At 34.6% G+C, this 20321-nt stretch overlaps 1 protein-coding gene across 1 annotated transcript in view; it reads right to left on the bottom strand.

The window, feature by feature from the left end:
• Positions 1 to 2662: 2662 nt before the first annotated feature.
• The window catches only part of BTBD8 (BTB domain containing 8), a 92213-nt gene continuing 74554 nt past the window's right edge, over positions 2663 to 20321 (bottom strand). The window contains exons 11-19 of the mRNA XM_032614335.1: positions 19961 to 20143; positions 19167 to 19304; positions 18091 to 18220; positions 15141 to 15202; positions 9607 to 10318; positions 9251 to 9338; positions 8661 to 8800; positions 4836 to 7157; positions 2663 to 3535 (exon numbers count right to left, since the gene is read on the bottom strand). Of these exons, the coding sequence (XP_032470226.1) occupies positions 3066 to 3535; positions 4836 to 7157; positions 8661 to 8800; positions 9251 to 9338; positions 9607 to 10318; positions 15141 to 15202; positions 18091 to 18220; positions 19167 to 19304; positions 19961 to 20143 (4245 nt within the window). The 3' untranslated portion in view covers positions 2663 to 3065. The remainder of the gene's footprint in view (positions 3536 to 4835; positions 7158 to 8660; positions 8801 to 9250; positions 9339 to 9606; positions 10319 to 15140; positions 15203 to 18090; positions 18221 to 19166; positions 19305 to 19960; positions 20144 to 20321) is intronic.

Raw genomic sequence — 20321 nt, 5'->3', positions numbered from 1 at the left:
TGTAAACAGATTGTCCAGGGAGAGTTAAAAATAAATAAATGAATGCATAATGGAAAGAGACATGATGCCTACCAAATCCAGAGCTTTGACTATTTAAACATTTAAGCATAGTATTTTAATAACTTCCAGAATCCAACTCCAACTCAGCTTTTTAGCCTTATCTTCTACCACTCTTTGTCTGCATCCTCAACACACATCCTGGTCACCATTCCTTAAGGTGCTCCTATGTCTAGATTGCCCTATCAGCAAGCAAATTCCTACTCATCCTTGAAAGCCAGCATCAGCTATTACTTGATTGCTCCAAGAGATGGTACAAAGGGGCTTTAGACTCTTTCCATAATCTTCATCAGTCCTCCACCAAGAACTCAGATTTAAAAAAAAATATGATTTTTTTTTGTATGGATGGAGTTTTTGAGTCTTAGGTAAACTATGTATAAAAGCATGTTTTAAAAACGTTTGTATTTTTATTGATCTGTAACATACAATCTAAGGAAAAGCAAAGTACTTCCTATAAAAGTTCATCTTCAAGGCAAGTTGCCTGGCCTACACTTCCAACTAGATTGCAGCCACCAAGCCCCTTTATAGAAATTCTGAAGCTTTACTGAATATTACTTGCCCTTAAGAAGCTTTCTCTAATCTTTTCTTCCTGACAATCTGTTCATAGCTTTTCCCTCTGAGCTATTACAACTCTGACCACATACAATTGTTATCTTAACAAACAAGAGCATAATGTGTTATTTCTCTCTTAGTTTCTTCCACTAGGGTAGCTCATCCAGGGTAAGGATGCTACATCAGTCTTCTTATGTATAAAATAAAGATAAGACATATCTCATAGAACTGTTGTGAGAATTAGATGTTAATGCATATTTAAAGCACTCAGCACAGTGTCTAACATTTAATAAGTGTTAAATAAATTTTAATAGTTATTTTTCAGTATATGTTTGTTGAATGATAAAGAACTAGCCCAGAGTCCTGCAGGAAACAGACTGGTAGATGTGTTGTTCACAAAAGGGCATGATAAGAAAACACACGTCCTGAAATTACCTAAGAGGTCATACTTAAGGACTTAAGTCCTTCCCTACTATCTGTTTGCAAATGTGACATGAAAGAAATGAAGCTTCGATTATAAATTTGTGAACTTCTGAGGTAGTTTATTAAAAATAACAAAACAATTTCACATTTGGAGAAAAAGAAAACACACTGTCTTGGAAATCTGTGCTGTTTCTGACTCTATCATATATTATTTCTTTATGCTACAAACTATCTATGAATGAATTTGTTTTCAGATTTTATGATAAAAGTCAAATGAAGTGTGTTGTGTGGTAGAAATAACATCTAACTGAAATTAAGGAATACTGGATTCTAACTCACAAATCAGTGTGGGACCCTGGGCAATTTTAAAATTCCTCTGGGCTTCAGAGTCCTCCTTGGGAATTTGAAGGGATTAAACTAACCTCTAAATTCCCATCCAGCTTTAAGACACAAAGTTCTTATAATACTGTTTTTGACCTTTTTCTTATATGGTTTTCCCTCCTCATTAGAAACTGAACTCTTTTGGGTGGCAGGAATCAAACCTTATTTATCTTCACACTTCAGTGCCTAGAACAAATGTGTTTCTTGACTGAATGAATGAGTGTCCCTTGCAGAGCTTCTAGTTAAAAAAGGTATGGTATAACAGGTTAGTAGCTAATGTTAACATTATTATGTTATTATATAAGAATACCAAATGATTGTACATTAATATAATTGTTGATATTCAATATAGTTACAGGTTCTCTCTAATGTTGATCATTTGTTGAAAACTTTGTGAATTTATTATTTTTTTATTTTTATCTTTGGCCGCGCTGCACGGTTTACAGGATCTTAGTTCCCTGACCAGGGATTGAATCTGGGCCACAGCAGTGAAAGCGCTGAGTCTTAACCACTGGACCACCAGGGAATTGCCCGAAACTTTGTTAATTTAGAAAAGGAATTCTAAGCCAAAATATTTCCTTCTGATCTATTTTAGAGAAATTACGAGTTAGTTACAAAGCTTTGAGAGGTGCCAATTCTACTAAATCCCATCACCCTAAGGGTAACATCCAATATCAAGTAGGTAACCAAGTGTTCACTCCCCAGTAGAATTTTGTAAAAAAGACATTTATCTTTGCCTTTCTACCAAAATTACAGACTGAAAGACAATCTGATCAAGGAAATAAGGAACTAGAGCATATAGACAAATGGAAAAAGCAAACATACATGTATGTGCACACACATGCACACAATTTAACTCTATAACTCAATTGCCTCATGTACCCATTTTCAAGGTAATATTTAGTGCAGGATTACTGCAGATGCAGTTCAAAAATATCTGTACCATGGAATGAAAAATGGAGAGTGATTAACTATAAAGGAAGTCTATCTAGATAAAACAGATGGACAGTTTTCCCACTTTTTTTCAACAAGGGCAGATGCCTTTCTGCGGATATATCCCAAAAAGAGTTACAGGAAATTCCACTTCTCCTGTTTTAGCAAAAATGTCAGTGAAATTTGAGATGCATTTACTTGACAATTTCCTGGACCTGAATTGTTGGGAAAGCGAAGGTTTTTTCTAATTATTAAGCTATCAGCCTCAACCATACCAACCTGCGTTTGAATGTTACAAATTAACTCTACATAAATTGACACAAGCACAATAAGTTTTTTTATTGTTAAATTATGGTTACCATATGCAGAGCAAAAAGTAAAGGGACTGTTCTACTTGTGCATTCACATTTTAAATTATTGAATGATAAACAAGTAAATGAATGATCAGTTAGGAAAGGAAAACTAAAGCAAGGGTTTCCTTACAAGTCTTCTAATTTCTCTAATAATTATAGAAAACATGCTCAAGATTTTTAGAAAAACACTTTTTTCTACATGTGATATATTAATAAACAAACTATGTTTACTTCAGTAAATTGGAAAGACTTCCTCAATATTAAGGATAGTCTAATAGGCTAATGCAGTTATCATTTGGATATAATATAAGCATCAAAAAAATAAAGGGGTGGCATAGTTTAACATTTTCCAAAGTGTTAATACTCTTAATGCTGAGTTTCTAGTTCCAGAATTGTCCATCCCCCTTGGGGTGAACAATCCTCAGAGGAAAAACTAGCCATGGTGATGCTTGCTGAGGAATCATCGAATGGAGACGTTAGTTCACTCCATCTGTTTAAAGTGTCAACATGTGCTTTACCCTGAGGTTTTGAGCTGTCTCGTGCTAAAAGTAGTGTCTGATTGATTAGATACTGTGCTAAATTTAAGTCTTCAGGAATAGAATTTGTAATATTTAAGTTTGAATCCTCTTCAGAGAGCAGTTGCTTTAATAGCGTCCAATCTTGTTTTGCAAAGTGTTGCTCATCTTCAAAATCCATGTCCGTAACATGTGTTTCTGATTCCATTTTCTGCTCAAATGCTTCTGTTACATCCATCTCATATATTGGAGAGAGGGTTTTTGAAGGCCGATGGTCATACATGTAGTTTTGTGCCACTGTGTCACAATCATCTATGTCTCCTGAAATAATTCATAATACTAAACAATGTAAAAACTGCACATGTTGGTACCCCTCAGAGTTCTGTAGAACAATATTAACACAATATAACAGTTATTGTCCAAAAAAAAACAGAGAATGGGAAAAATAACATTTATACAAAATTGACAAGATTTCTGAGGCATTTCTTTTTCTACGTTTGAAAAAAAAAACTCAAAGGTAATGTTTAGCAGCAAAATCAACATAGGCAACTAACAATAATTCTCCAGTTTAATTTGAAAACTTGTGATACAGAAAACAGAAATTATTTAAACATAAACAGAACGCGCACATGTATCTAATTCACTATAATAGAAACTTAAAGAGAAAATAAGAGGCGGTTATTTGATGGTGACTTTTAAGGTAAGTCAGTTTCAAAGGGAGAATAAATACATTTTATCTAAAGACTTACTTTATCTAAAGACTTATATATTGCACATGCAAAGGAGGATGCAAGCAAGGACAAAAAAAAGTACAACTTTAAAGAGTTCTCTATTCTTGTGATTTTGCTGAACAGGGACTACTGATACGTATTTTTCTTAGTTCTGGTATACATTAGCTACTCAGTCAGCCACTATTGCATATTTTAAATGTGGGTCATGGTTCAAATTACTATAATAAGGAAGACAAACACACAAAACAATTAGACAGGAAACCATCTATACATATGAAATAAGCTTGGGATTGGGATTTTTTCATATATTATCATTGCTTCTAAATATAATCTCTTTTAGGAAATTTATCTTTTTACTTGAAAATTTTAGAATTATAGTGATCCTGAAAGTCTTAATCTCTGTAAAATGTATATAAATTTTAATAATTAATCTAGTTAAAATAGTTCAGTGCTTTTAGTTACATATTACTATACTTATTGCACAGCCCTCTTAGATATATATTAGCATAGTTCATAAATCATATCCAATGTATAATAAAATTTCTAATAGTCAATAATTCCTATGTTAAATTAGACATAAATAACTAAATAATAGCAAACTAAGTTTTTCCCTTTATTCTTTCATGTAAAATCTCTTAGTAGGTTAGCTCTAATAAACCACCCAAATTTTTACTAGATATGAATTTTTCACTAAGATTTTAAGTGAACAATAAAGAGTAACTAGCTATTTTCATTCTATTAAGAAATTTCAGTTTTCATTTAAAATTTGAATCTGTTGCTTAAGTAATTATTCTATCTAACTAAAATATAACATTCAGGGCTACCTACAACTTTAAAATTCTATAAACTCATTTTCTTATGGATTTAGCATTTCTATATCTGTACATTACCTGCAGATAAAGCAATATTAGCTTTCTTGGTAGCTGCAGAATGGCTCTCTTTCACTTGACCTTCTGGAGGCAGAACTTGACTCCAATAAGAGTCCAGAGATTTTGTAGAGCTGTTCTTTGGTATGTCAGAATTGGGGTCTCTTTGATGAAGTTCCAGATGACATGGTCTTTCTTGAGATTTTATATCACTATCTGAAAGTTTGCTGCGTGGCTGAAAGTCATTAACCACATTGCTTCCACTGTTTACTTTTTTATCTTCTGGAGGAAGCTGTCTGCCTCCTCTGGACAGGACATCTGTTGTGCTCTTTTTTTCTGTGGCTGAAGCACTCTGTTTATCTTTTCTTGAAGAGTCAATGCTACTAAGACCCAAGGGAGAGCTTTTGTTTTTATATACACTATTGGCTTTCTCTTGTCTACATTCTAAAATACTACCTTTACTTCCTTGTGAGTATCTGGAGTAGCAGACCCTTCCGTGAGGTTCATGAGAAACACCATCAAAAACATCAGAAGGTGAAGGCGAATCTACAGAAGGCTGAAAGGGAGCATGGACTTCCCCTTCATCAGATCCTAGTTCTTCACATTCATCTACCGAAAGTAAAACTGACCTTTTAAAATCTTTAGTTGCACGAAACTCGTGACTTTCATTTTCAGTTGCATCTTCAAAAGCTAAATTAATTATTCCCTGAAACTGCTGAAGAGCTGGGTTAGATGTAGAGAAATTTTCTGCAACATTTTCAGCTTCAGACCTTTCATCTTCTGTTTCATCTGCTGAGGAAGAAACCTGATCTACTTCCTGAGCAAACTGGATACTGCCTCGTGGAATATTTTCTTTTTCCCTAGGGTGAACTCTTGTAGATCGAGACCAAATTTCTGGCCTTTTCCTAGGAATCTCATCATCACTTGTCGAATTAACTTGGAAAAGATCATTACTACTTTGCTTTTTCATTTTCACTTCAATTCTTAAGTTACTATCATATATTTTTAATTCTTCAGGAGTACTGGTGTCACTGCTACTTCTTCCAAGAAAATCATGGCACAGCATAGTGCCACATTTAGAAATACCCCTGTCATTTGACCCATCATCATCCTGAGACCCTCCAGCATCATAGTCTTCAGATCTAGGCTTTATGTCATCAGAGGATGTTGTAGCACTGCCACTGTCAGACTCAGGACTCTCTCTCTGATGCAGAACACTGGTACTCAAATTCCAGTGACTCATGAATGGAGCTTCTGGAGTTTCATGGCTCTCTGGAGTTTCTGTTGTTTCCATGTCTTTAGGAGAATTTTTCCCTGGTATTTGTTCCAAAAAACACTTGGAGGAAGTATTTGAGTCTACTGTAGCATGTTTGTCTCCATTCATGGCAGAGTCATCAGAAAACTGATGGGGAATTGTCTGTTCTTCCACATGAATTCTAGATTTTCTGTCATCTTGACCAGAATTTAAGGTACCATTTGTCTGTTCAGGAACACAAGGTAAAACATCTTTCACACATTTAATGTTTAATTTTTTGTTTGTATCTTTTCTCCCTGCTTGCTTCTCCCTAGCTGACACTGAATGGACTTGCTCTACATTTGTTGAGTCTAGGTCACAAACTGAATTAGAGTTCAAAGAGTTTTCATTTGGATTTGAAATCATGGATTTTAGAGCAGTGGTGCTATAAAATTCTGGATCTACATTATCACTCTCATCAGAATGACAATGTATTTTAACTGTGTTGCATTGATCTGTTTTTTTGTGACCAGAAAAATTTGTTTCACTTTTATCTGAACAAATCTGTTTTGATTCCAGTTCATGTTTTATTAATTTATCTAGATTTGAAATATTTTGGCATTCTAACACCAACTTCTCTTTTTCTTGATTGTTTAATGGCTTTTGTGGGTCAAGTATGCGTGGTGACCGACATGCTTCTGTATCACTGATTTCGGCTGTGAGATTAATTAGAGGATCATGAGGCTTCTGTTCAGAAACATTGCCTTTGTTATTATTATCACATACATCACGAAGCACACTTTTCTGGACAACACTTTTTAAAGGTCTCAGAGAAGAAGGCTGAGTCTTCAATATAACCTGTCCAGGAAGTGTTTTCTGTTTTGAATCCTTATTATTCAAAGTTTCACCTTTCTTAGATTGATTTAGGTTTTTAGGCATTGCTACCATTTTTGCACTAATCTTAGGTGATGTTGTTTGTCCTTGCTTGACAATTTTTCTCTTAGGTGTTTGTTTATCTGTAGTTACACTGTGGTCCAATTTTGTCACATTTTCATCAGACTGCCTTGAAGACCCTGAAGATTTTACTGAATGTGGTGACTCTCCTTGGGATCCTAAGTAAAGAAAATTCAAAAATATACCTTCCAGTTTGTGAGTGAAATTCAATATTTGTTTTTAAATCCCTTTAGAAGAAATAAAATAGATAACAATGAAATGGTAACATAATGATCAAACGGACAATTACAAATTAGGCGTTAGTGATGTGATAAAATAAAAAAAATTTATTACAAATATAGAGGAAGTATTCCAGTATCTTAAGTAAAATTATTAAAATACGATCTCTCCTCCTCAAGTAAAGAGCATTGATCCTTATGCCAGAATTGGATTTGCATAAATATATGGGGGTAGAAAAATCTGATTTTCTTATGCCAAAAGAGCAGTAGGGGTCTTTCTTCCCTTTGAAGTTCTAGGGGGAAAAACAGACTGTTCCACATAGCTGAAAAGCAGAATCAAGCTAAAGCACAAAATAGAAATGTTGAAATTGTTGCCATTTTTTTCCTCAAACAGTAACAAAGGTAATTTATTTCTCATAGCCAGATCATTATTATTGTAGGTCATTAGGGTTAACAACTTAGATCTGCAGTTGAAACTAAAGCTGGTAACTGGAAAGAAAGAGGATTAATTTTGGGAATTCATTTGTTTATAATTGTTGAAATCCTAGAGATGATATTTTGAGCATTTAAATCTGTCAAACAGAATTATCAAATCTTTTTAAATGTTTAATTTTTAGCTGTCACTAGAACATGAATTACTTTTCTCTGGCTTACTTTTAAATTTACTTTCAGTATTAATTCATTACCTACCTCAAAATTGGTTTTAGCATTTTACAAACTGCTCTTACATATGTGAATGCTTAATGCATAAAGCAAATTAATTTTTAAAATCAGTTATTATATTAGCAAATTATGCAATCTGATCAGTATTCTTCTCTTTATTAGAATATGGAAAAACAACAGGCGTAGCACAGAGCCCAGAGGGAAAATTCTTCCTCCCTACGTATTACAGCTCTCTAGATTGTACCATTACTTTTTTTTTTTTTTTTTTTTTTTTAATTTTTCCGAACACGCAGGCTCAGCGGCCATGGCTCACGGGCCCAGCCGCTCTGCGGCATGTGGGATCTTCCCAGACCGGGGCACGAACCTGTGTCCCCTGCATTGGCAGGCGGACTCTCAACCACTGCGCCACCAGGGAAGCCCCCCATTACTTTTTAAAGAGCTCTTTAGTGTTGGTTTTGCAGATGGAATTCTTATATTTATCAATGAAACTTTGAAGAAGCACAGGTATAATACACAGAAGGACCAGAAATGCAGATAACCTAGTGACTCCCTTAATTATTTTTTTCACAAAAGAAAATAAAAACTAAACTCACACCCCAAAATACCAAAATACTTGTCTGAAAAGTGGAAGAATAAAATCTCATCTCTAAAATATGAAATGAATGTAAAATGAGTGAAACCACGTTATACTTTGCTTATTTGTTGCTAAAGTTCCAGAATCAGAGTTCTGCTTATTCAATTTAAACAAGGAAGTAATACCTGGGAGTATTTCAACTTTACCTTGAGTTTTAGCAAGATTAACTGTGGCATTCTTTGTCCTCTGCTGAGCTGTAGCACATCCATTGCCATTTCCTCTTTTCTTTAAAATTGCCTGTGGTACTGGATCACTGTATCCTTTGCTGGTGACCTTCTTTAGCACACTAAGAAAAATTATTTGCGTTCAGTATTACACTGAGATTCCAAAACATAATTTTTTAAAAGACCCATACATGAAATATATTTTTCACAATACTGTAAATCAACTATACTTCAATTAAAAAAAATTTTTTTTTCTCAAAGAAATAAAAAATATATCTCTTTTCTGAAAATAGAAAAAAACCATAGGTTCTTAAGTGTTTAAGTTTATAAAACTGTAGATCAACTATGGTAAAGCAATGCATAATAAGGTGCCACAAGTATAAATTATTCTTCTATCATTTTGTATCAGTCGTCATTTTATATAATAAATAAGAAAAGTTTTTAAATATCATTATGTAAATATACTAAATTTTCTAACAAAGGAAAGATATTTTAACAATATTTAGCTAGAAGTTAGTATATAATTAACTTCCAGAGAAAGCTGATGTCTAGGTAAAACAATGAATGCTTACCTGTTATTTATATTAGTTTCTTGTTCATGAATGCTTTTTTTATTGGAAGTTCCATTGGTAACTTTTGAAACAGGTCGAGATTTTACTGCTATAAATTAAGAAGAGTGAGCCATGAGATTGAGGAATAAATATGTAATAAGTATGTATAAATTCACTGGTCATACACTATATACAAAATTAAACGTTACGGTGAGAAAAACTGTTTTTTCTCAGTTTGCATGAATATATGTTACTAAAATCTTTTTGCATTTGAAACTAAATAAAAGTCGAAACATAGGTTCATTTTTTTCTAGGAACTTTAACTGTTCCTAAAAAGCTCCTAAATAGCTATTAAAAATTAGAGTGTTAAAACCCACCTACAGTGGAAGTTTTGATACTTTCTACACTGTTTTTCACAGTCTGTCCTGGAGAGTCACAAAGGGAAAATTTATGACCAGAAGCCTTCTCTTTTATTGACCCATTTTCTTTTGGTTCATCCAGACAGTCAGTGGAAGTCCGTAATTCCATACTTGAATTTGTAGATCTGCTGGAGGGCCCTGAAATCCTGAGGCATGGAGAGTCTTTGCCTGTCACTTTCTTCGAAGGCTTTGCTTTGGCATGCACGTTTAAGTTCCCAGTGAGTACCTTGGGTCTGGCACCTGTAATTTGACCTTCCTGATTTCTCACTCCTTTTCCATTTACTGAATTTTTCTGTCCATTTGCTGCTGCTGCTGCTGATCTTTCCACAACTTGTCTAGGTGACATGTTTGCTGACTTTGCATTATCACCGTTTTCTGTTTTGGGCTTTATTATAGGTTTGGGCTTTCCAGAAACATTTTTTCCCACAGTTTTTAATTCTTTTGTACTCTTGGATGCGGTTTTTGTACCATCCTTTTCCTTTAAATCATCATGCTTCAAAGTTTTATTTATAGAATTTCTATTAGTACTTGATGAATGTCCAGATGCTCCTAATCCATCAGATTTCATCTTTTGATTATTAGTAGAGGGATAACTCCAATACTCTTTCTTGTTACTTTCTCTCCAAGATTTGTTTTTTATAGCACCAGGGTCAGAAACTTGTCTCCTTTGCTACAAAGAAGAAAAAAATACTCTGTAACTTGACTGAAGTCTTGGACATAATACTTTATGTTTCAATAGCCAGTTTTTCAAAGAGGAAAAAGCAGCAAAATTCAGATTATGATTTAGGGCCACTTAAAACTTGAATGATCTGGGGTCATTTGAATGTGTCTTTGATCACATTACCTTAATCAAATCTGAAATAAAACATACAAAATTAACAGGAAATTCTACTTTAAAAGGCATACTATTTAACTTTATGAAGTTATGGTAGAGATGAATACTTAATGGTGTCAGGATGCCTTGGGTGAATGATAGCAATATCCAACATTTTTCGAGGGCCCACTCCCAGGTTCTGTGCTCAAATGCTTTTCATGTATCATCTCACTTAATCCTCACAACAATTCTATGAGACAGCTCCTGTTGTTATCTCCATTTCTTCAACAAGAAACTGGGGATTAAAGCAGGTATGTAATTTACCCAAGGCCACATGCTGATAAGGGATTGAACTAGGACTTGAGCTCAGGATTTACTGCTTTAAGCAGGTAATCATCTGTATGTTAATGATTTTCACCAAAAATTCTCTCTTCAATCCTATCCCAAATTCCAGAAATTTTATCACTAAATATTTAATCCTCTGGAAGCAAGGGGGGTGGGGTGGGGTGGGGTAGGGGTGGGGGAAGCCCCTGGGAAAGAACACATTACACCTGAAAAGTTTTCTTTTTTTCTTTTTTTGGCTGTGCAGCGTGGCATGTGAGATCTTATTCCCTGTCCAGGGATCGACCCCATGCCCCCTACATTGGAAGCACGGAGTGTTAACCACTGGACCACCAGGGAAGTCCCTGAAAAGTTTGGTTTCTGAGAAAAAAAAAAAACAAACCACAACATAGTAATACAGTATTGGTTGTCTGGAGAAAGGAAAAGGGGTTCTAAAAACAGGTGAAATAGATAAAAAAGGGAAAGTAGAAGGGCACTAAAGACAATGCACTTACTTTATAATTTTGCTTAGAACAACGTTGTATGGAAGGGAATAACAACATTTTAAAAACTGGTAGGAATTACAGAATAAAATTTTAAAAATATATTGCCATTTTTTATATAAATACTCCCTTTTGGAAGCTGTATGAGACAGCGTCTGTGTTGTCTTCATCTTTGTATCCCTTAGCACCATGCCCATCACATACTGGGTACTCAAGAACATGTGATGATGGCTATCAAATCTGAGCACATATTGATATACAGTTCAAGGTCTAGTTATTTCTAAATATGAAAGCTTCTAATTACAATTAAAATTTGTCTAAGATAAAAATAACATAAATATGTGTGTGTCTATATTCACACATACATATGTATATACATAAATAATAAATAACCTAGTTAAGTTTAGCAAAAGCAAGGTATAATAATAAAGGAATCATTAGATTCTTGTTCTAGCTTTGCTTTTAACTGAAGAATAGAAGATAGGATATTTAAGAAATCATTACTAATATCTCTGGGCCTCAGATTACTCATGTCTAGGGGTGGAGACTGGTCCCATTCAGTGCTGTGTACTAGGATTCTCTGTAATACTTATAAAGTTCAAATAGGCTAGGTCCAAATAGGCTAGATCAAATCGTAGCTCAAAAAAAATAACATTTCTCGGGCTTCCCTGGTGGTGCAGTGGTTGAGAGTCCGCCTGCCGATGCAGGGGACACGGGTTCGTGCCCTGGTCTGGGAAGATCCCACATGCCGCGGAGTGGCTAGGCCTGTGAGCCATGGCCGCTGAGCCTGTGCATCCGGAACCTGTGCTCCGCAACGGGAGAGGCCACAACAGTGAGAGGCCCACATACCGTAAAAACAAACACAAACAAAAAAAAATTTCTCTATTTTTAATACCTAAAACCAGGAAGACTCTGATGTTAGACCTCTTCCCACCCTTAAAACTAATCCTTCTTAATTCACTCTATCCTTGAATCTATCTACTTTAAAGCATCATGCTATGGGTGAGATCTGTGTAGTATATGGGGTGCTCTACCCCTTTAGAAATTTCACATTAACATAGTATATCATGGTGAGGATTCAACGTATATGCATTTTTAGGCAATCTATGACTTACATCTACAAAGTTTATGTATGTCTCTTATATACAACTGACCAGTTGGGAATGGTCACCACATGCTATTGACAAAGATAAAGAAAAAAGAGTAACACTCTAAAGCCCTCCTCTTGGGACTTCCCTGGTGGCACAGTGGTTAAGAATCTGCCTGCTAATGTAGAGGACATGGGTTTGATCCCTGATCCGGTAAGATCCCACATGGCGTGGAGCAACTAAGCCTGTGTACCACAGCTACTGAGCCTGTGCTCTAGAGCCCATAAGCCACAACTACTGAAGCCCGTGAGCCCTAGAGCCCACTAGCCATAACTACTGAGCCCATGTGCTGCAACTACTGAAGCGCGCGCACCTAGAGCCCATGCTCTGCAACAAGAGAAGCCAATGCAATGAGAAGCCCGCACACCACAACAAACAGTAGCCCCTGCTCACCGCAACTAGAGAAAGCCTGTGCGCAGCAACAAAGACCCAACGCAGCCAAAAATAAAAAATAAAATAAAAAAATAAAGCATTCCTCTTGGACACACTTTCAGGTCTAGTACTATTCCTTTTTGTTGGTATTATTTTGTTTTACTTTTTATTATGGAAAAATTTAAACATAATCAAAGAAGACAGAACAGTATCATGAATCCCCACATACCTACTACCCAGCTTTAACAACTATCACCTCTTGGCCAATTCTGTTTCATATATAACTACCACCATTTTATTTTGAAGCAAATCCCAGACATCGTATAATTTTAGTCTTAAGTATTTTGGTACCAGCACTCTTCTTAAGCGTTTCTATTTTATCAACTTTCTCCCACCTCTAAAAGATCTCATCTATTTTGGAAGACACACTTATTCATACCACACTTATTGAGGACTTACTACATACTAGACAATTGCACATAAATTATCTCACTTAATTTTCACAATAATCCCGGCTAGGTTTTATTACTCCATTCTACAGATAAGCAAACTAAGACTCACAGATGACAAAGATAATAAAGTCAAGATCTGAACTCTTACGATTTTAAGTCCAGCACTCATTTCAGTACAATGCTGCCTTTCTGAGGAAAACATATTAGCCTGTTTCCTTCCCATTGTGGTTAACAGTATAAACCCTTGGACAACCTGAAAGTCAGGAACTGAGGAAGGGAAATGAGATTTTGTTTTGCTGTAAGGCAAGGAAGGAGGAAAAGCCTGGTTGATAGCAGTTAGTAGATAGAACAGGGGAAAGAAAGGCAGGTAGGCTAAATCATGGTGGCCTTAAAACACACACACACATACACACAAAAAAACACATAAGGTGAGAGGGAACATAGTACATAGAAAAAGTGTTCTAAGGTGCCATTTCCTAACATATGTTCTGTGGAACTGTACAACATGCTTAAAAGGGGTCAAGAGGGAGTCTAGTGGTGTTCCATGGTTATAAAATTTGAGGAAATCTTGGGGAAAACAAAATTCAAAAGTGTTCTTTACTGTAGTGTTTCTCAGAGCTTTTAGGTGCTGATGTGCATCGTTAGTGTCTAAGAGGAGCTATGGTGTGTAGCAATTCTCAACCTTAGTTGACGCTAGATGTTCTTAGGTAGAACATATGATGGAGCTAGTATATTATGGAACACACTTAGGGAAATAGTCGTAGGAGGTTTACTAGCAAAAAGCTCCAGCGTCTCACAGTTTCTCACCCAAGACATTTAGAGCTTGACCTCTGCCTCAAGCCATCAGAGCTCTTGGTTGTGGCTTGGAGTTGTGTGAGTTCCTATCTACTGGCTGATAAGGAAGATTCCCAATTCCACTCTTGCAAGGGCGATGTATTCTTTGCATTCCAAACTGGAACTCTCAGTGTATGTCTCCATATCATTGTAATGTGTGTCTAGGTTAGTATAATTTTATGCTTCAAATGTATTATTAAGTGACCATTTTTAAGTTAGCTAGATTGGAACTCTAACCATCATTAATAACATTTTAGGGGAAGAAAAATGTATTTCATGTTATAATGAATATACCAAGTAACGTGTGTGTTGTGTGTGTGTGTGTGTGCACTAAAAAACAAATAACATAAAATTTACCATCTTAACCATTTTTAAGTGGGCAGTACAGTCAGGTTGACTATATGCGCCTTGTTGTGCAACAGATATCTAGAACGTTCTCATCTTGCAAAACTGAAACTCTATCCCCATTGAACAATTATTCCCCTTTTCCTTATCTCCCCAGCCCCTGGCAGCCACCACTCTACTTAGTTTTTAAGAGTTTGACCATTTTTAGTTAACTCATATAAGTACAACAAGTAACTTTTAAAGTGAACACAACTGTACTCTTGGTATTAACTGCCTTTTTCACACCAAAAATCTATTATGTGGATTAAAATCTTAGTATAGAGAAAACTGGGACAACTAAAATCTTCTTTTGTAAAAAGTAGGTTAATTAGAAAAACAGACATGGAACTAGATCTAGAATTCTAGACAATTTCTGATCTGGAATAGTTCCAACATGCTAGTTGCCAAAAAGGTTTTCAAGGAAATAAAAATGGTAGACAATATTTCACTTCCCATACCAGCTAGATATAAAAAATGCATATCATTTTAAAATTTATAAAATGTTCACTTGATTAAAAACGAGACTCAAAATTATTTCCATCCAGAAACAGCTTTAGTTAATGAAAGAATAGATTTTTAAAAATTATTCTGAAATATAAAATGATAAAATTTAAATTACTTGGTATCTTGTTTCATCTGGGCCTGTAAAATTGTAAAAGTTTACCTGAGAGCTGCTGAATATAGGCTTTTTGCCAAGTCTTCGGTCATCACCTTTGTCAAATGCAGCTGTAGGAAAAAAAAAGCAATTTAATTTTACAGGAAGCACTATTATTACCATAGAAGTAGAGGGAAAACAGTATATTAGCAGAAAAAGATTACATTTTGATGGAAATAACTTTTAAAAAGTTGAAACCAATCTAGTACACATAAATAATTCCCTATTTTAGAATTTTTCTTAAAGAACTTCATTTTGAATCTTATTTTCTTGTCCCTATGGATTTTGTTAGTAAAATTAATAAATTAGAAATGTACAGTCTCACAGAGAAGATTTATACATTTACAAAAACTTAGAATTTTCTCAAGCTTGAAATTTTAGAGATAACCTTTTTAGTTAGTTTTCCAAATTTCAAAAAATTACAGATTTTTTGAAATGTAATATTGAGATATTTTGAGATGTAATATTTTATGAACTATTCAATGGGAGGAAATTTCTATCCTAAAAAATATTAAAATACTCTTAAAATTTTTCTGGGGCTTCCCTGGTGGCGCAGTGGTTGAGAGTCCGCCTGCCGATGCAGGGGACACAGGTTCGTGCCCCGGTCCGGGAGGATCCCACATGCCGCGGAGCGGCTGGGCCCGTGAGCCATGGCCGCTGAGCCTGCGCATCCGGAGCCTGTGCTCCGCGGCGGGAGAGGCCACAGCAGTGAGAGGCCCGCGTACCGCAAAAAAAAAAAAAAAAAAAAAAATTTTCTGATTTTGCAGGTATGTCCTGAGGAAGGAGTAAAGAGAAAAAAGATAAGGTTTTGTTGAAAATAAAACGAGACAATCCTTAAACCTATATCATTCTTTTTAGAATTACACAAAATATTCATTTTATAGATTAGGTTTATATGGGAATTATTGGGGAACTCAGTTTATGTTCTTCAAATAAGAATTTAAATGACGTCAGGGAAATATATAGGAATAATGGTATGAGAGCCATAAATATAGTTTAGCTAATGTATTTGTTCCCTTTGAAGGTTATGTAGCTTTAAAATATATTTTGAAGAAATATATACATATATTTTCCAAAATTTATTTTATTTTTATTAAAACAGCTGATGAAAAATACATCAAATTATCTGTAACCCTACCATGCACCTTCTACTATTTCTATTCTATAGGAACTATGTTATAAGACAAAGCAGGATCCTAGAAATAGCATTATAAGGATTGCTTTGTGGTTAGCAAATGACTGCACAAAAATATACAGGTGGAAATTAATACAAGATTTCTCCCAAAGATCAGTAACTCAAACTAGAACGTAAGAAACGTTATAACAAAGACAACCTAGAATTACTCCTTTATCTGGGATTTCCCAATGCAATAATTATGCATAAGTCAGGACTCATTATAATTCAACATATTTAAGATTTTAAAAATTATTTTTACACTGATAGAATGTAATAGATTGAAAAGTTCTTTTTGACAATTAGTTGGATTACCAATAATATTTTGTTTTAGTTATGTGTATATATATGTATGTATTTACATGTATTTTATTTTATTTATTTATTTTTTTTGTGGTACGCGGGCCTCTCACTGTTGTGGCCTCTCCCGCTGCGGAGCACAGGCTCCGGACGCGCAGGCCCAGTGGCCATGGCTCACGGGCCCAGCTGCTCCGCGGCATGTGGGATCGATCCTCCCGGACCGGGGCACGAACCTGTGTCCCCTGCATCAGCAGGCGGACTCTCAACCACTGTGCCACCAGGGAAGCCCCTACATGTATTTTAAATTAGCACTTTGAAGAATTAAGATAAAGAACATTGTTCGGGACCCAACTTAACTATGATATCCTCTAAAAATGGAGAAGAGCAAAGTTTACTCCCAATCAGAAGAGAGTTGAATGACACCTACTCATGGAATGCTGATCTTAGTTTTTTACACTGTATAGTACAGATGAACTGTCATCTAAAAATCAGTACAGAAATAGTCACAAGGAAAATAATTCCAATTTCTAAAGACCTTCTCATGACTTTTGTTTCATGGATTTTGTTGTTTTATTATTTTGTTGGAATTTCTTTGAAAAGTGCTCTTGAGATCACATCTGGCTACACCATCGTGTTATGCTCTTAATGCAAGACAGAGCAAATCATATTTTGATTAAATCATTAAAGAATTTAACATATCCATGTACTATCAAGAATATATTATATCACATATGGTCTCCATGTTTTATAGGACAGAAATGTTGCTTCATAAAATACAGTCTCTTAATTTAAAATGTTTTTAAAAGTATACTTACTGAATCTGTCAATATTTTTCCTAAGGTACCTGCTTTAACCCAAAAATAGTCATGAAGCCATTTTTAGTTCCACACCCTCAATTTTTTATTTTAACATTTTTGAAACAAACACACATTCTGAGCAGTATAACTCTTTTGTTTAATGCTAATATTTCAAATGGTACCTATTAAATGTCAAAGAGCACTGTGCGGCTCCTGAGGGACACTCCGCAATAGCACACATCGTATCACTGAACCAATCGATCATGGAATAAAGCCATCTAATCTAGGCAAAACCACAAGAAAGAGTATCTTATGCAAAAGATGGGAAAGCTTTGTGGAAAAATATATTTTAAAAGGGAGAGAAAGTATGTTTGGTAATCTGTTCTATATGGGTTACATTTTCCTATACTTCTAAATCTATCTAAAAGAATGCTTTTAAGCAAATTTGGCTAGAATATAAAGTTGCTAAGATAAAGTAGAATTATATATGTATATATAAGGAAATGAGTTTCATTTTCTAAGGACAGAAAAAAAGCATGATTTATTAAAACTGCCTAAACATACCAGCACCAGTTTCAATTAGCAAGCAAACAGAAGCAAAGAAACGTTAATCCTATCACTTATTAGAATCCCTTTAAAATATCTCTTGTCACAATTATAAGAATAAAAAATCTCAAGGCTAATATACCTGCTTGGATTTTCTGTTGATCATCTGTGCTCATCAGCTTCCAGCTTTCTGTGTGACGAACAGCATAGAAAGACTGAACCAGGAAGATCCACAGCTTATCACGCAGAGCCTGGATCTTGCACGTAAAACCCTGTGTTCAAGCAACAAATCAGCAGCTGGTCAGAGCCACATTGTCATAGCAACCAGTCATTATTCCCTTCCAAATCTACTTACTCCTAAGCTAGATCAATGATGTCATCACTTAGATTTTTAAGATCGTCGGGTACAAGTTATTTATGAAGCCTTGCTCTTTAACAACAGAATTTTATAGTGAACATGAACCTTATCCTTTCAGCATTATCCTTTTAACCAAACACTGTTTTAAACCACCAATGGCCTTTACGTAAATACCTTCCACAGCCTTTTCAAATCAGCTATGACATTACAAGGTCAAATACTCTATGCAGTAATAATAAATATGATGAAATTTTTTATCATTCTTGTTGAACAAATAAAAAATGTCAATAATTTGCCATTAGCTTATTAATTACCATTGATTAACTGCATTTAAAAGTAAGATATATTTTAATTTTGCTTTTTCTCAGTCAATCCAATTTTAAATGATTTTTTTCTTAAGACAAAAATTAAGAACATATTATAAAATTAAAAGACACTGATGATTAAAACTGTAAAACATTCTTTAAAATTCTTTAAGTTTTATATTTAGGAAATTTAATGTAGTGACTGGGGAGAAATACTAAACTTATGCTGTACCAATTAATATTGCTAAGTACCAAACTATGTTTAGAATTAGCCAGCCAAACTTCCAAATTCTAAACTTTTATAATAAGTGTATTTGGAGGTAAATGAAATTTTTAAAACTTTGTATTATGAAAATTCCAAATATACACAGAAGTAGAGACTGTAACCAACCTCCAGGTATCAAACACTTAGTTTCAATGAACCATGCAACATTTAAAACGTGTATATATTTAAAAATCTTAAAACAGTTTAAATATTCTATCATTCGTGTATATATTTAAAAATCTTAAAACAGTTTATTCTATCATTTTAATGAACTTTATTACATCAAATACCATTTCCTTTGTACTGTCAGAGTTCAGTAACGTGTCCAGAGCTGTAAGAAGAGAGCAACTATTCTCCGTGGTAATGTTTTCTTCAATTGCTTTTAAAATTTTGTCCAGCAGATCAGATGTGCTACTCATTGCTTGTGACTATAGAACACAGAGATTGATATTTAATAGGAATATATGTAAATGTGTAAGAAATGTGAAAGTCTGGCATAACAGCAGACCATTCATCATAACTGGCTATATGAAGTCAATCAGAAATCTTATTTCCTCTGTTAATAATAATAATTATTATCATTATAATAATAAATATTATACTAATCCCTTTCCTCTGTTAAAAATATCGGCACACACACACAATTCTTAAAAGCCAAAACAGTCCTAAAACAGAGCCTAGAAATAAGTTATAAAAGTTCTTTATTAAGTAACTAAATTTAGAGAAAGTGGGTCCGAGTAAGACAGAGAATTTTGCATGAACCATATTTGTATTACTGACCAAAACAATATCTTTATGACTTCAATTTCTAAAATATGGCTTATGCCGATTGAGGGCTGGAGTTGCCAGAGTTACACTGTGCCTTGCCAGGGCACTCAACCTGTCCCCTCCTCCCTTCATTATCTTATGAGCCAAAAATCCTGTCCATCACTGCCCTAATTGCTATGCAAACATGCCATCTGCTATGGAATTTATTTAAGTCATACTAATTTAATCAAAGGCAACCTGAATTTGAAAACTTACATAATTATAATCAGAACACAAAGATGGGACTAAATATAGGATATAATTTTAGATGCAGTACCTGTAAGAGGAGAGCAAAATTTTCACTTTGAATGATCTTGGAGAAGTTTTCTATAATAAATGCAATACATTCTTCTTGAAGCTGAGATGCCATGGTCAGTGCTGCTTCTGTCCACTTCACTCTGGGTAAACTGATGATTAGCCTGTCACTTTCCATCAGAAGAAAAGCAGCATTCTTATCATTCTTATAATTTTGAAAATATTGGGGAAAAAAGTTAGATTACTGCTCGTAAAAATAACTTTCCAAGCAAATTAAATACTTTTGTTTTCTTTTGACACTGCCTGCAAAAACCAAAATTCCAGGTAGCTAATATCTTTGTCATTAGCTTTACATATTTATTAATTCATTCAAAATTATCCCA

The sequence above is a fragment of the Phocoena sinus genome, chromosome 1 (genome assembly GCF_008692025.1).
Source record: "Phocoena sinus isolate mPhoSin1 chromosome 1, mPhoSin1.pri, whole genome shotgun sequence".
Classification (NCBI taxonomy): Eukaryota; Metazoa; Chordata; class Mammalia; order Artiodactyla; family Phocoenidae; genus Phocoena; species Phocoena sinus.
The sequence above is the reverse complement of the archived record's forward strand: the minus strand, read 5'-3'. Positions and strand labels throughout refer to the sequence as shown.